The sequence below is a fragment of the Oncorhynchus gorbuscha genome, linkage group LG19 (genome assembly GCF_021184085.1).
Source record: "Oncorhynchus gorbuscha isolate QuinsamMale2020 ecotype Even-year linkage group LG19, OgorEven_v1.0, whole genome shotgun sequence".
Taxonomy (NCBI): Eukaryota; Metazoa; Chordata; class Actinopteri; order Salmoniformes; family Salmonidae; genus Oncorhynchus; species Oncorhynchus gorbuscha.
Genome location: NC_060191.1, coordinates 13,632,291 through 13,649,964, shown reverse-complemented (window position 1 = coordinate 13,649,964; position 17,674 = coordinate 13,632,291). Strand labels below are relative to the sequence as shown.

At 45.3% G+C, this 17,674-nt stretch overlaps 1 protein-coding gene across 1 annotated transcript in view; it reads right to left on the bottom strand.

Annotated features, from left to right (window-relative positions):
- LOC124004660 (E3 ubiquitin-protein ligase znrf2-like) overlaps positions 1 to 17,674 on the bottom strand; it is an 85,017-nt gene that overhangs the window by 5,079 nt on the left and 62,264 nt on the right. Inside the window, exon 3 of the mRNA XM_046313328.1 lies at positions 5,547 to 5,652. Within this exon, the coding sequence (XP_046169284.1) occupies positions 5,547 to 5,652 (106 nt within the window). The remainder of the gene's footprint in view (positions 1 to 5,546; positions 5,653 to 17,674) is intronic.

Here is a 17,674-nt window from a genome sequence, read left to right as displayed (position 1 = left end):
CTTGGTTTAAACGGAGCTTTTTTGTATAATTTCTGTTTGTAAGTTTGTTTAAAATGTATGTATTGAGAGACGCAATGATGGGGATGGGGTCAGAGAAGCGCCGAGCGGGAAGAGGAAAATGGTGTACGTATGTATGGGTGTGTATGTATGTGTGTGTATGTATTAGAAGTCGACCGATTAATCGGAATGGCCGATTAATTAGGGCCGATTTCAAGTTTTCATGACAATCGGAAATCGGTATTTTTGGGCGCCGATTTCCGTTTTTAAATTATTTTTATTTTTATACCTTTATTTCAAATCAAATCAAATGTATTTATATAGCCCTTCGTACATCAGCTGATATCTCAAAGTGCTGAACAGAAACCAAGCCTAAAATCCCAAACATCAAGCCATGCAGGTGTAGAAGCACAGTGGCTTGGAAAAACTCCCTAGAAAGGCCAAAACCTAGGAAGAAACCTAGAGAGGAACCAGGCTATGTGGGGTGGCCAGTCCTCTTCTGGCTCTGCCGGGTAGAGATTATAACAGAACATGGACAAGATGTTCAAATGTTCATAAATGATCAGCATGGTCAAATAATAATAAGGCAGAACAGTTGAAACTGGAGCAGCAGCATGGCCAGGTGGACTGGGGACAGCAAGGAGTCATCATGTCAGGTAGTCCTGAGGCATGGTCCTAGGTCCTCCGAGAGAGAGAAAGAAAGAGAGAATTAAAGAGAGCACGCTTAAATTCACACAGGACAACGAATAGGACAGGAGAAGTACTCCAGATATAACAAACTGACCCTAGCCCCCCGACACATAAACTACTGCAGCATAAATACCGGAGGCTGAGACAGGAAGGGTCAGGAGACACTGTGGCCCCATCCGAGGACACCCCCGGACAGGGCCAAACAGGAAGGATATAACCCCACCCACTTTGCCAAAGCACAGCCCCCACACCACTGGAGGGATATCTTCAACCACCAACTTACCATCCTGAGACAAGGCCGAGTATAGCCCACAAAGATCTCCGCCACGGCACAACCCAGACAGGAAGATCACATCAGTGACTAAACCCACTCAAGTGATTTAACTAGGCAAGTCAGTTAAAGAACACATTCTTATTTTCAATGACGGCCTAGGACCGGTGGGTTAACTGCCTTGTTCAGGGGCAGAATGACAGATTTTCACCTTGTCAGCTCAGGGGATCCAATCTGACAACCATACAGTTAACTAGTCCAATGCTCTAACCATTGCACTCCACGAGTAGCCTGCCTATTATGCGAATGCAGTAAAAGTCAAGTTAAATTGCTAGCTAGCATTAAACTTATCTTATAAAAAACAATCAATCCTAATCACTTTTTATAACTACTAATCCAGTTTACCAGGCAATATTAACCAAGTGAAATTGTGTAATTTCTCTTGCGTTCATTGCACGCAGAGTCAGGGTATATGCAACAGTTTGGGCTGCCTGGCTCATTGCGAAGTAATTTGCCAGAATGTTACGTAATTATGACATAACATTCATTGAAGGTTGTGCAATGTAACAAGAATATTTCGATTTAGGGATGCCACCCGTTAGATAAAATACCGAACGGTTCCGTATTTCACTGAAATAAGAAACATTTTGTTTTTCAAAATGATAGTTTCCAGATTCGACCATATTAATGACCAAAGGCTCATATTTCTCTGTGTTATTATGTTATAATTAAGTCTGATTTGATAGAGCAGTCTGACTGAGCAGCAGCAGGCCCGTAATCATTCATTCAAACAGCACTTTCGTGCATTTTGCCAGCAGCTCTTCGCAAATACAGCGCTGTTTATGACTTCAAGCCTATCAGGCTAATGGCTGGTGTAACCAATGTGAAATTGCTAGCTAGTTAGCTGGGTGTGCGCTAATACCGTTTAAAACGTCACTCGCTTTTAGATTTGGAGTAGTTATTCCCCTTGCGCTGCAAGGGCCGCGGCTTTTGTGGAGCGATGGGTAACGATGCTTCGAGTGTGGCTGTTGTCGATGTGTTCCTGGTTCGAGCCCAGGTAGGGGCGAGGAGGGGGACGGAAGCTATACTGTTACACTGGCAATACTATAGTGCCTATAAGAACATCCAATAGTCAAAGGTATATGAAATACAAATGGTATAGAGAGAAATAGTCTTATAAACCCAAACAAGGGCACTGCGTTCATCCACCTCTGGCCTGCTCGCCTCCCTACCACTGAGGAAGTACAGCTCCCGCTCAGCCCAGTCAAAACTGTTCGCTGCTCTGGCCCCCCAATGGTGGAACAAACTCCCTCACGACGCCAGGACAGCGGAGTCAATCACCACCTTCCGGAGACACCTGAAACCCCACCTCTTTAAGGAATACCTAGGATAGGATAAGTAATCCCTCTCACCCCCCCCTTTAAGATTTAGATGCACTATTGTAAAGTGACTGTTCCACTGGATGTAATAAGGTGAATGCACCAATTTGTAAGTCGCTCTGGATAAGAGCGTCTGCTAAATGACTTAAATGTAAATGTAAATATTAACTACAACCTAAAACCTCTTACCTTGGAATTTTGAAGTCTCATGTTAAAAGGAATCACCAACTTTCATATGTTCTTATGTTCTGAGCAAGGAACATAAACGTTAGCTTTTTTACATGGCACACATTTTTACATGGCACATATTGCATATTGGCACATATTACTTTTTTCTCCAACACTTTGTTTTTGCATTATTTAAACCAAATTGAACATGTTTCATTATTTATTTGAGGCTAAATTGATTTTATTGATGTATTATATTAAGTTAAAATAAGTGTTAATTCAGTATGGTTGTAATTGTCATTATTACAAATAAATTAAATGTAAAAAATAGACCGATTAATCGGTATCGGCTTTTTTTGGTCCTCCAATAATTGGTATCGGCGTTGAAAAATCATAATCGGCCGACCTCTAGTAAGTATGTATGTATGTGTGTATGTGTGTATGTATGTATGTGTGTGTGTGTGTGTGTGTGTGTGTGTGTGTGTGTGTGTGTGTGTGTGTGTGTGTGTGTGTGTGTGTGCGTGTATGTATGTACCTGTATGTATGTATGTACCTGTATGTATGTACCTGTATGTATGTATGTGTGTGTGTGTGTGTGTGTGTGTGTGTGTGTGTGTGTGTGTGTGTGTGTGTGTGTATGTATGTATGTATGTATGTGTATATATATATATATATATATATATATATATATATATATATATATATATATATATATATATATATATATAGGTATGTGTAAGTGAGTGCTGTATTTGTTGCCTTGTCTCTGTTGTTGTATCTCTTAATATAGGTGAAAATTGTGAAATTCCAATAAAAAATACTGTTACAAACAGTCTGTTTAGATGGCACCATCGATTTCAGTAATCCACTCCTTCAACATGCAGACAAAGGAATCCAAAAAGTTACCTCTAAACTTTGTCCAAACAAGTTAATCAATGTTTCTATTTAAATCCTCAGGTACCCTAAAATGTAAATAAACCATAATTTATCATACAGAAATTAGTGTGTTCAAAAGGAAAGTAAAATTAGTCAGCGCACACCTTCTTCCGCGTGCGCCGAAAGACTGATATTGTTCCGGTGCCCTCTTCACCAAAACTCCACATTCCTGCTCGTTTTTCAACAAACAAGCATGAAACCTTGAATAAAGACTGTTGACATCTAGTGGAAGCCATAGGAATTGCAATCTGGGAGCCGGAATTACATAGGACCCCTAGCTTTCTATTGTAAGAGCCTGGGATCTAAAAAAAAAAGGAAAGAAATCTAGGTTTTTCGTCTGATTTTTTTCCTGCCATATCAATTCTGTTATAGTCTCAGACATTATTTGAACAATTTTAGAAACTTCAACGTGTTTTCTATCCAATGCAACCAATTTTATGCATATCCTGGATTCTGGGCCTGAGTAACAGGCAGTACTTTGGGCACGTCAGTCAGGCGGAAATTCAGGAATCTAGACCCTATCACAGAGAGGTTTTAACAAAAATACCATTTACATAAGTATTCAGACCCTTTGCTATGAGACTCAAAATTGTGCTCAGGTGCATCCTGTTTCCATTGTTCATCCTTGAGATGTTTCTACAACTTGATTGGAGTCCACCTGTGGTAAATTCAATTGATTTTACATGATTTGGAAAGACAACCACCTGTCTATATAAGGTCCCAGTTGACAGTTCATGTCAGAGCAAAAACCAAGCCTTGAGTTCAAAAGAATTGTCCGTAGAACTCTGAGACGGGATTGTGTCGAGGCACAGATCTGGGGAAGGGTACCAAAACATTTCTTCAGCATTGAAGGTCCCCAAGAACACAGTGGCCTCTATCATTCTTAAATGGAAGAAGTTTGGAAACACCAAGACTCTTCCTTTTTAGAGCTGACCGCCCGGCCAAACTGAGCAATTGGGGGAGAAAGGCCTTGGTCAGGGAGGTGACCAAGAACCCGATGGTCACTGACAGAACTCCAGAGTTCCTCTGTGGAGATGGAAGAAACTTCCAGAAGGACAAGCATCTGTGCTGCACTCCACCAATCAGGTAATTATGGTAGAATGGCCAAACGGAAGCCACTCCTCAGTAAAAGGCACATGGGAAACAAGACTCTCTGGTCTGATGAAAACAAGATTGAAGTATTTGGCCTGAATGCCAAGCGTAACATCTGGAGGAAACCTGGCAGCATCCCTACGGTGAAGCATAGTGGTGGCAGGCAGCATCATACCATGGGGATGTTTTTCAGGTGCAGGGACTGGGAGACTAGTCAGGATTGAGGGAAAGCTGAGAGAAGCAAAGTACAGAGAATTCCTGGATGAAAACCTGCTCCAGAGCACTCAGGAACTTAGACTGGGGCGAAGATTCAACTTCCAACAGGACAACGAGCCTAAGAACACAGCCAAGACAACGCAGGATTGGCTTCTGGACAAGTCTTTGAATGTCCTTGAGTGGCCCAGCCAGAGCCCGGACTTGAACCCAATCAAACATTTATGGAGAGACCTGAAAATAGCTGTGCAGTGACACTCCCCATCCAACCTGACAGAGCTTGAGAGGATCTGTAGAGAGGAATAGGAGAAACTCCCCAAATACAGGTGTGCCAAGCTTGTAGCATCATACCCAAGAAAAGTCAAGGCTGTAATCGCTGCCAAAGGTGCTTCAATAAAGAACTGAGTAAAGGGTCTGAATACTTATGTAAAAGTGATATTTAAGCAACAATGAACAAAAACCTGTTTATGGTTTGTCATTAACGGGTATTGTTTGTAGATTGATGAGGGTGAAAAAAACAATTGAATCCATTTTAGAATAAGGCTGTAATGTAATAAAATGTGGAAAAGTCAAGGGATCTGAATACTTTGTAAATGCACTGTATACAGAACACAAGAAGGGAAGGGGAGGGAGACACAGAGAGAGAGAGAGAGAGCAGGAAAGATTATGCATACACGTACCGGTTGAGGAAAACAGGAGAGATCCCTCTTGTCTTAGGTTGTACAGAAACATTTTGTGATAGAGGTGGAGAGAAGGAGAGAGGTATATAGAAAGAAGGGGAGAGAGAGAGGGGGACTTACCCTTTGTGGTATATGCAGAGACAAGGCAGGCGAGCAATGGTGTCCCCCTGTACCAGCTCCTCAAGACAGATTGCACATTCCTCTGCATCCTTACTCAGGACGTCCTCTGGAGGGAGAGAGAGAGTGAGCGAGTGAGTGAGTGAGTGACTGAGTGAGTGAGTGAGTGAGTGAGTGAGTAACAGGAAATAGAGCTAGACTGCCCATTTAATCAACCAGGCCAAAGCCAGCTGCACTCTCCACCACCACAGCCTTGTCAAAGCCTGCAAACAGCCCTAGTCACAGCCTGCAAAGAACCACAGGGCTTCTGTGTGGAGGCTGGAGAGAGAGAGAAAGATAGAGAGAACACCTATGAGGATCAAAACACACATCAACATGATACCGCCATGATTGGCTAAGAATGATTGCGTTTACACTACATTTCCTGAAGGGGGAGCTCTATATCCATGGTTAAACCCGTGGACGAAATTGCCATTAGGAGCAGGCTCTAATGCAGTGGGACATGTGATGCTGAGAGGATATGGAGAGGTGCATTTGTTCTTCCTTCCTTACAAACAACAGCACACATAGTTTAAAGCAAGTGCTGTTCTGCATCAAGCTCTGCATAGTGTGGAATTGATAGGAGGAATCCCACTACTACAGTGTCTATTATGACTCCAGACTGACAACACAGCACTTCTCTGTCATAGGATCCCTTCTGAGGTCACAGAACGGCAGTACAACCATCTATTCTCTATATTCAGCTATTGACTCTACTCAGGGAATAATTCACCCAGTCAGACTACACTGTCTAGCACAACCAAATCAATGGATTGTCAGTCAAGGTTAATGTTTAGTGGTTGATGACTGTTTCAGAATGAGCAAAGAGGATATTCCCAATAACTCCCAATAACTGTCGCCTAAAATAATTCATTTAATTCTGCCTTCAACAAAACACAAGGGTGAGTCCAAAATGCCATCATATTCCCTATTAGAAAGGAGACCTGGTCAAAAGTAGTGTACTATATAGGGAATAGGGTGCCATGTCAGACTCACACAAGTGCTTGCATACTTGTGCCATTGTGTCTGCCTGGGTTAATCATTTGCATAACTCAAACAATCTCCCCATAAACAGAGGCACTATCTTTATTTCAACAGTTGGTGCTGTGGTTGTGTATGTCATGTTATCTGCAGCCCTCAGACCAAATCCTGCTTCAATAATTGATTATTTACTCATACTGGAAGCAAGTGAGAATGAAAACTGCTCCCATGCAGAGTTCATTGTGTGCAGTGTGTGTACATGCACACACCTATTTAAATACACACAAACACACATACGCATACACAACAACACGCACAAACTTGCTTCCACTGTGAAGGTTAACCCAGGACTGGGCAGGACAGGGGAATGTGTGGGTCCTGTCAAACGAGAACTCTCTCTCTCTCTCTCTCTCTCTCTCTCTCTCTCTCTCTCTCTCTCTCTCTCTCTCTCTCTCTCTCTCTCTCTCTCTCTCTCTCTCTCTCTCTCTCTCTCTCTCTCTCTCTCTCTCTCTCTCTCTCTCTCTCTCTCTCTCTCTCTCTCTCTCTCTCTCTCTCTCTCTCTCTCTCTCTCTCTCTCTCTCTCAATTGTTGGTTATTCTTATCTGATGTGTTATAGAAACACATGTTACTGGCTCAGCTGACAGCTACAGAAAACACAGATGGGGGGCAAGGGACTCAGAAAAAGGACACGCACACATGTAAATGCACACACACACCGGAGGGTTATTAAAAGCCTCATTAAAACACCAGGCTACTGTTCCTGTAAAAACTGACCAACACACTATGTGTGTGTTAAACATAGAGCAGGACAGCAGGCAGAGAGAGAGAGAGAGAGAGAGAGAGAGAGAGAGAGAGAGAGAGAGAGAGAGAGAGAGAGAGAGAGAGAGAGAGGGGTAGCTATGTATATTGTTGTAACACTGTACATAGCCATAATATGACATTTGAAATGTCTCTATTCCTCTTTTGTGAGTATAATGTTTACTGTACATTTTGATTGTTCATGTTACCTTTGTTTATTATCTATTTAACTTGTTTGGCAATGTAAACATATGTTTCCTATGCCAATAAAGCCCTTTGAATTGAAATGAGGGAGAGAGAGAGGGAGCGAAGAGAGAGAGAGAGAGAGAGCATTCCTCTATAAATAATCTACTACCACGTGGGTTTTTGATGTTGGTGACCTTGCACATACACAAGTACACACACGTACACAAATACACACGTACACACACCCACACCCAAACCCACACACTGCAGGAGGTGTCTTGGCCTGGAATATGATGCAATTTCGAGAAGAATTATGTATGGGAGATATCTGACCTTCTAACCCACAGTGTTAGTTTCCTATTTAAATTGTCAATTCTTCCTTAACTCCAGACGATTAGAGAAGAACAAGAGAGTCTTCACACACAGAGACGCGTATAAAGCTCTCCCTCGCCCTCCATTTGGCAAATTTGACCATAATTCTATCCTCCTGATTCCTGTTTACAAGCAAAAATTAAAGCAGGAAGCACCAGTGTCTCGGGATATAAAAAAGTGGTCAGATGAAGCAGATGCTAAGCTACAGGGCTGTTTTGTTATCACAGACTGGAATATGTTCCTGGGACTCTTCCGATGGCATTGAGGAGTACACTACATCAGTCACTGGCTTCATCAATATGTGCATCGATGACGTCGTCCCCACAGTGACGGTACGTACATACCCCAAACAGAAGCCATGGCAACATCCGCACTGAGCTAAAGGGTAGAGCTGCCGCTTTCAAAGAGCAGGACTAACCTGGAAGTTTGTAAAAAATCCCGATATGCCCTCCGACGAACCATCAAACAGGCAAAACATCAATACAGGACTAAGTTCGAATCGTACTACACCGGCTTCAATGTTCGTCGGATGTGGCAGGGCTTGAGTAAGACCTTTAAACAGGTCAACATTCACAAGGCTGCAGGGCCAGACGGATTACCAGGACATGTACTCCGAGCATGCGCTGACCAACTGGCAAGTGTCTTCACTGACATTTTCAATGTGTCCCTGGTTGAGTCTGTAATACCAACATGTTTCAAGCAGACCACCATAGCCGTCTGTAGCCATGAAGTGCTTTGAAAGGTTGGTCATGGCTCACAACACCATTATCCCAGAAACTCTAGACCCACTTCAATGTGCATACCGCCCCAACAGATCCACCGATGATGCAATCTCACATTGGTGTTCCTTTTGCCCTGGACAAAAGGAACACCAATGTAAGAATGCTGTTCATTTACTACAGCTCAGCGTTCAATACCATAGTGCCCTCAAAGCTCATCTCTAAGCTAAGGACCCAGAGACTAAACACCTCCCTCTGCAAGTGGATCCTTGAGTTTCTGACGGGCTGCTCCCAGGTGGTAAGGGTAGGTAACAACACATCCGCCATGCTTATCCTTAAAATGGGGGTCCCTCAGGGGTGCGTGATCAGTGCCCTCCTGTACTCCCTGGTCACTAATGACTGCACGGCCAGGCACAACTCCAACACCATCATTAAGTTTGTCGATGACACAACAGTGGTAGGCCTGATCACCGACAATGATGAGACAGCCTATAGGGAGGAGGTCACAGACCTGACCGTGTGGTGCAAGGACAACAACCTCTCCTTCAATGTGATCAAGACAAAGGAGATGATTGTGGACTATAGGAAAAGGAGGACTAAGCACGCCCCCATTCTCATCGACGGAGCTGTAGTGGAGCAGGTTGAGAACTTCAAGTACCTTGGTGTCCACATCACCAACAAACTAACATGGTCCAAGCACACCAAGACATTCGTGAAGAGGGCACGACAAAACCTATTCCCCCCCAGGAGACTGAAAATATTTGGCATGGGTCCTCAGATCTTAAAAAGGTTGTACAGCTGCACTATCGAGAGCATCCTGACTGTTTGCATCACTGCCTGGTATGGAAACTGCTCGGCCTCAGACCGCAAGGCACTACAAAGGGTACAGTACATCACCGGGCCAAGCTTCCAGCCATCCAGGACCTCTATACCAGGCCCTAAAAACTGTCATAGACTGTTCTCTCTGCCACCGAACAGCAAGCGGTACCGAAGCGCCAAGTCTAGTTCCAAGAGGCTTCTAAACAGCTTCTACCCCCAGGCCATAAGACTCCTGAACATCTAATCAAATGGCTTCCCAGTCTATTTGCATTGCCCCCTCCTGCTGCTGCTACTCTCTGTTATTATCCATGCATAGTCACTTTAATAATTCTACGTACATGTACATATTACCTCAATTACCTTGACTAACCGGTGTACATATTACCTCTACCAACATGTACATTTTACCTCAACTACCTCAACTTCCTCGACTAACACATTGACTCTGTACCAGTACCCCTTGTATATACTGTAGCCTCACTATTGCTATTTTCCTGCTGCTCTTGAATTATTTATTTATTTTTGGGGGGGTATTTTTCTTAAAACTCCATTGTTAGTTAAGGGCTTATAAGTAAGCATTTCACTGTAAGGTCTACACCTGTTGTATCCTGTGCATGTGACAAATACAATTTGATTTGATTTGAGTGGAGTACCATCAAAACTGAGATAATATGAGAAAGAGAAAGGGAGAGGGAGAAGGGGAGAGAGAGAGAGCGAGAGGGGGGAGAGGGAGAAGGGAAGTGAAAGAGAGCGAGAGAGAGCGAGCGAAAGAGAGAGGGAGGGAGAAGGGGAGTGAGTGAGAGAAGAGCAGGATATTTGGAAAGACAGAGAGTACAGGACATAGGAGACACGACAAACACAACATATTAGGAGGGTAGAAAAATGATGATGACAAACAGCATGGCAGAGCGAGGGAGCAAGAGAGAGAGATAGAACGAGGCATGATGACATCAGCACTTTATATTTATTATCTCCTAGAGACAATTCATGTATAAGCAGTACCAGGGGAACGGCAGGTACCTGATAGACAGTGTGTGGTTGTGTGTGTGTGTATGAGAGAGACACACAGAGAGATACAAGGAGAGAGAAAGAGAGAGAGAAAAAGAGAGAAAGAGAGAGTGAGAGAGAAAGAGAGAGCGAGAAAGAAAAAGAAAAAGAAAGAAAGAGAGAGCCAACGAGAGAGTAAGTGAGTGAAAGAGAGTATATGTGCAAGCAAGAGTATGTGCAGTGCAGTATGTACAGTACATTCCCTATATAGTGCTCGCTCTACAGTATATGGGCTCTCGTCAAAAGTAGTGCACTATAGAGGGAATAGGGTGTGATGTAACCAGAAGCTACAGTACTTCATGATCTGAATAGGGTGTGATGTAACCAGAAGCTACAGTACTTCATGATCTGAATAGAGTGTGATGTAACCAGAAATTACAGTACTTCATGATCTGAATAGGGTGTGATGTAACCAGAAGCTACAGTACTTCATGATCTGAATAGGGTGTGATGTAACCAGAAGCGACAGTACTTCATGATCTGATTAGGGTGTGATGTAACCAGAAGCTACAGTACTTCATGATCTGAATAGGGTGTGATGTAACCAGAAGCTACAGTACTTCATGATCTGAATAGGGTGTGATGTAACCAAAAGCTACAGTACTTCATGATCTGAATAGGGTGTGATGTAACCAGAAGCTACAGTACTTCATGATCTGAATAGGATGTGATGTAACCAGAAGCTACAGTACTTCATGATCTGAATAGAGTGTGATGTAACCAAAAGCTATAGTTCTTCATTATCTTAGTCTATGCCGCTCTGACATTGCCCGTCCATCTATTTACAGATTCTTAATTTCATGCCTTTACTTAGATTTGTATGTATTGGGTATTTGTTGTGAAACTGTTAGATAGTACTCATTAGATATTACTGCACTGTCGGAGCTAGAAGCACAGGCATTTCACTACACCTGCAATAACATCTGGTAAACACATGTACGTGGCCAATTAAATTACAATTATTTTACAATACGATGTTCTCTCTGATCAAATTGTTTTCATTTCACTTCAGTTAGAGTTACAGGGACATTGATATGAGAGCATGTGAGGTGGCATTGGTTCTTAAATGGAGTTGAACCTAAATCCATAGCTGACCGTTATTGACTGTCAGTGTGTGTGTGCTTTATCGGTGCCATCAGGCATGACACGAGCTGAGTGTGATGTAACCTTTAAGCCTGCTGGAGCTGCTAACAGTTGGGTTCTAGACTCCATCCAATTGGAGACCAGTGACAGGGCAGCTGCTGTGGTGTGTATGTGTTCAGCTTAGCCTGGACTCTGTTTCCACTGCTACAGGAATAGACCTGGGCTGCATAGCTCCGGAGACCAGCTGTGTGTGTGTCTCTACCTTGCGTTGAACATTTCTGAATAACATAGTTTATGACGTTGGGTGTATTGACTGTGTGTGTGCATGTGAGAGAGGCGTGTGTGTGTGTGTGTGAGAGAGAGAGAGAGAGAGAGAGAGAGAGAGAGAGAGAGAGAGAGAGAGAGAGAGAGAGAGAGAGAGAGAGAGAGAGAGAGAGAGAGAGAGAGAGAGAGAGAGAGAGAGAAAGATTTGGCACTGTGTGTTTATGGGTGTGTGTGTGTGTGTGTGTGTGTGTGTGTGTGTGTGTGTGTGTGTGTGTGTGTGTGTGTGTGTGTGTGTGTGTGTGTGTGTGTGTGTGTGTGTGTGTGTGTGTGTGTGTGTGTGTGTGTGTGTGTGTGTGTGTGTGTGTGTGTGTGTGTGTGTGTGTGTGTGTGTGTGTGTGTACGTGCACGGTAAACAGAGCTAAGCAGCAGTGTTTCTGGTGTACATGACATTGGAGTGGTGGGTATGTGTTGGGCTGCAGGCAGCAGTCTGCTCAGAGCTGAGACTGGGATGGTCAGTGCTTTAGACTGGATTTATGACATCCTCTCAGTGACCTTGACAGATAGAGGGAGGGCGAACACACACTATGCACAGCACCACATACACACATAACCGCACATACACATTGTGTGTACAGTTAACTGCCAAAATAATGGAAACACGTGAGTAAATGAGGGATACAAAGTATATTGAAAGCAGGTGCTTCCACACAGGTGTGGATCCTGATTTAATTAACATCCCATCATGCTTAAGGTCATGTATGAAATGCTTGGCAGGTCATTATTTTGTCAGTTACTTGTATATCATATATGCAGCAACAGCTTACAGCATTTGTCACGTTCTGACCTTTATTTCCTTTGTTTTGTCTTTATTTAGTATGGTCAGGGCGTGAGTTGGGGTGGGCAGTCTATGTGTGTTTTTATATGTTGGGGTTTTGAGTTCGGCCTAGTATGGTTCTCAATCAGAGGCAGCTGTCAATTGTTGTCCCTGATTGAGAATCATACTTAGGTAGCCTGGGTTTCACTTTTGAGTGGTGGGTGTTTGTTTTCCGTGTGAGTGTTTGGTCCACACGGTACTGTTTCGGTTTTCGTTTTGTTCACATTGTTTTGTATTTCAGTGTTCAGTTCGTTTTGAATAAATCATCATGAACACTGAAATCAAATCAAATCAAATTGTATTTGTCACATACACATGGTTAGCAGATGTTAATGCGAGTGTAGCGAAATGCTTGTGCTTCTAGTTCCGACAATGCAGTAATAACCAACAACTAATCTAGCTAACAATTCCAAAACTACTACCTTATAGACACAAGTGTAAGGGGATAAAGAATATGTACATAAAGATATATGAATGAGTGAGGGTACAGAGCGGCATAGGCAAGATACAGTAGATGGTATTGAGTGCAGTATATACATCTGAGATGAGTATGTAAACAAAGTGGCATAGTTAAAGTGGCTAGTGATACATGTATTACATAAGGATGCAGTAGATGATATAGAGTACAGTATATACGCATACATATGAGATGAATAATGTAGGGTATGTAAACATTATATTAGGTAGCATTGTTTAAAGTGGCTAGTGATATATTTTACATCATTTCCCATCAAAGTGGCTGGAGTTGAGTCAGTGTGTTGGCAGCAGCCACTCAATGTTAGTGGTGGCTGTTTAGCAGTCTGATGGCCTTGAGATAGAAGCTGTTTTTCAGTCTCTCGGTCCTAACTTTGATGCACCTGTACTGACCTCGCCTTCTGGACGATAGCGGGGTGAACAGGCAGTGGCTCGGGTGGTTGTTGTCCTTGATGATCTTTATGGCCTTCCTGTGACATCGGGTGGTATAGGTGTCCTGGAGGGCAGGTAGTTTGCCGCCGGTGATGCGTTGTGCAGACCTCACTACCCTCTGGAGAGCCTTACGGTTGTGGGCGGAGCAGTTGCCGTACCAGGCGGTGATACAGCCCGACAGGATGCTCTCGATTGTGCATCTGTAGAAGTTTGTGAGTGCTTTTGGTGACAAGCCGAATTTCTTCAGCCTCCTAAGGTTGAAGAGGCGCTGTTGCGCCTTCTTCACGATGCTGTCTGTGTGGGTGGACCAATTCAGTTTGTCTGTGATGTGTACGCCGAGGAACTTAAAACTTACTACCCTCTCCACTACTGTTTCATCGATGTGGATAGGGGGGTGTTCCCTCTGCTGTTTCCTGAAGTCCACAATCATCTCCTTAGTTTTGTTGACGTTGAGTGTGAGGTTATTGACTGTAGACCCTGCCACATACCTCTTGTGTCTGAGCCGTTGAATTGAGATTCTACTTTGTCTCTATACTGACGCTTAGCTTGTTTGATTGCCTTGCGGAGGGAATAGTTACACTGTTTGTATTCGGTCATGTTTCCAGTCACCTTGCCCTGATTAAAAGCAGTGGTTCGCGCTTTCAGTTTCACGCGAATGCTGCCATCAATCCACGGTTTCTGGTTTGGGAATGTTTTAATCGTTGCTATGGGAACGACATCTTCAACACACGTTCTAATGAACTCGCTCACCGAATCAGCGTATTCGTCAATGTTGTTGTCTGACGCAATACGGAACATATCCCAGTCCACGTGATGGAAGCAGTCTTGGAGTGTGGAATCAGATTTGTCGGACCAGCGTTGAACAGACCTTGTTTTAGTTTCTGTCTGTAGGCAGGGATCAACAAAATGGAGTCGTGGTCAGCTTTTCCGAAAGGAGAGCGAGGCAGGGCCTTATATGCGTCGCGGAAGTTGGAATAGCAATGATCCAAGGTTTTTCCTGCCCTGGTTGCGCAATCGATATGATAAAATTTAGGGAGTCTTGTTTTCAGATTAGCCTTACCACGCTGCACTTTGGTCCGATCCTTCTTCCACCTCTGAATGCCGTTACAGAAACACCCACCACAAAAGGACCAAGCAGCGTCGTAACGGGCAGCAGCAGCGATGTCAGGACACCTGGACATGGGAGGACGTTTTGGACGGCAAGGGTTGCTACACATGGGAGGAGATTCTGGCTGGAAGGGATCGCGTCCCAGGGGAACAGGTGGAGGCAGCTAGGAGAGCAGAGGCAGCCGGAGAGAGGAGCCAGCGATACGAGGGAACACGGCTGGCAAGGAAGCCCGAGAGGCAGCCCCAAACATTTATTGGGGGTGGCACACGGGGAGTGTGGCTAAGTCAGGTAGGAGACCTGAGCCAACTCCCTGTGCTTACCGGAGAGCGAGAGGGACCGGGCAGGCACCGTGTTATGCGGTGGAGTGCAAGGTGTCCCCGGTGCGTGTGCATAGCCCGGTGCGGTACATTCCAGCTCCTAGTATCAGCCGGGCTAGAGTGGGCATCGAGCCAGGTGCCATGAAGCCGGCTCTACGCATCTGGTCTCCAGTGCGTCTCCTTGGGCCGGCGTACATGGCACCAGCCTTACGCATGGAGCCGCCAGAGCCGTCAGCCAGCCAGGAGCCGCCAGAGCCGTCAGCCAGCCAGGAGCTGCCAGAGCCGTCAGCCAGCCAGGAGCCGCCAGAGCCGCCAGCCAGCCAGGAGCCGCCAGAGCCGCCAGCCAGCCAGAAGTCGCCAGCCAGGAGCCACCAGCCAGCCAGAAGTCGCCAGCCAGGAGCCGCCAGAGCCACCAGCCAGCCAGGAGCCTCCAGAGCCGACAGCCAGCCAGGAGCCGCCAGAGCCGTCAGCCAGCCAGGAGTCGCCAGAACCGTCAGCCAGCCAGGAGCCGCCAGAGCCGCCAGCCAGCAAGGAGCCGCCAGAGCCGCCAGCCAGCCATGAGCCGCCAGAGCCATCAGCCAGCCATGAGCCGCCAGAGCCGTCAGCCAGCCAGGAGCCGCCAGAGCCGCCAGCCAACCAGGAGCCGCCAGAGCCGCCAGCCAGCCATGAGCCACCAGAGCCGTCAGCCAGCCAGGAGCCGCCAGAGCCGTCAGCCAGCCAGGAGCTGCCAGAACCGTCAGCCAGCCAGGAGCCGCCAGAGCCGCCAGCCAGCAAGGAGCCGCCAGAGCCGCCAGCCAGCCATGAGCCGCCAGAGCCGTCAGTCAGCCAGGAGCTGCCGGAATCGCCCTTTACTCCGGAGCTGCCGGAGTATCCCGTCCATTCGGGACCCATTTCTTGGGTCCCCAGTCCGAGGTCGGCGGTAAGGGTTGCCGTGTTTAAGAGGCCACGGAGGCGGACAATGAGGCGGAGAAAAACTGTGGTGAAGTGGGGTCCACATCCCGCGCAAGAGCCGCCACCGCAGACAGACGCCCACCCAGACCCTCCCCTATAGGTTCAGGTTTTGCGGCCGGACTCTGCACCTTTCGGGGGGGGGGGTTTGGGGGGGTGTTCATCATGAACACTTACCACGCTACGCTTTGGTCCGATCCTTCTTCCATCTCTGAATGCCGTTACAGCATTGTTGTGTCCCAATCCAAAGGCAGCTGCCTGCAGCCTTTTGGCTTACAACGGCACCTACCTTTGTTGGTAGCATTTTTGTCAGAAGGTAACTGAAAAGGAATCTTATTTGAGAGGGGATTCAAAGGCAGCATCACGTGATAAAGCATAACGTTTGTTTATATTGTATCCACTGTAGTAGCGTGAACAGTACAAAGCCCTATGAGATCCTCAAAAAGTTCTACAGCTGTACCATTGAGAGCATCTTGACTGGCTGCATCACCACTTGGTATGGTAACTGCTTGGCATCTGACCGCAAGGCAGAGTGTGTTCGAGCTCCCTGCCTTCCAGGACCACTATATCAGGCGGTGTAAGAGAAAGGCCCTAAAAACTGTCAAAAACTCCAGCCACCCAAGTCATAGACTGTTCTCTCTGCTACCGCACGGCAAGCAGTACCGATGCACCAAGTCTGGAACCAGCAGGACACTGAACAGCTTATATCCCCAAGCCATAAGACTGCTAAATAGTTAACCAATAGCTACCCGGACTATCTGATTGACCCTTTTTGAAATAACTCTTTTGACTCATCACATACGCGGTGCTGCTACTGTGTATTATCTATCCTGTTGCCTAGTCACTTGATCCCTACCTATATGTACACATCTACCTCATTTACCTTTTACCCCTGCACATCCACTCTGTAGTGGTCAGGCAGGTCACCCGTGATTCAAGTCAGTATTCAACGTACATCCATGTCTGAGGACGTTGAGAGATGACATGGAAACCGGCTACTAGGGGCAACAATGATCGCTGTTACCTTCAAGTATCAAATAAAATAAAATGTATTTATATAGCCCTTCGTATATCAGCTGATATCTCAAAGTGCTGTACAGGAACCCAGCCTAAAACCCCAAACAGCAAGCAATGCAGATGTAGAAGCACGGTGGCTAGGAAAAACTCCCTAGAAAGGCCAAAACCTAGGAAGAAACCTAGAGAGGAGTAGGTTTCAGTTTTGCTAGGGCGTTGTGGACGGGTTTGTCGGATAGGTGTAAACATCTGCTTATGGTTCCAAAAGTTAACCCTCACCTTAACCATTCAGAGTTAATGTCTAACCTCTAACCTAACCATTTAGAGTTAATGTCTAAACTTAACCTTGGAACGATACAGAGAAGTAACTAAACACTTAGAAATTTGACATTTGGAACGACTTTGAAATTTGACACCTGAGAAACATGGATGAATGTCCAACTCTGACGTGAGACTGTGAGAGCTTGTTGGTACTGGTACCCCGTGTATACAGCCAGGTTATCGTTACTCACTGTGTATTTATTCCTTGTGTTATTATTTTTCTATCATTTTTTTTCTCTCTGCTTTGAAGGGAAGGGCCCGTAACTAAGCATTTCACTGTTAGTCTACACCTGTTGTTTACAAAGCATGTGACAAATAACATTTGATTTGAAACA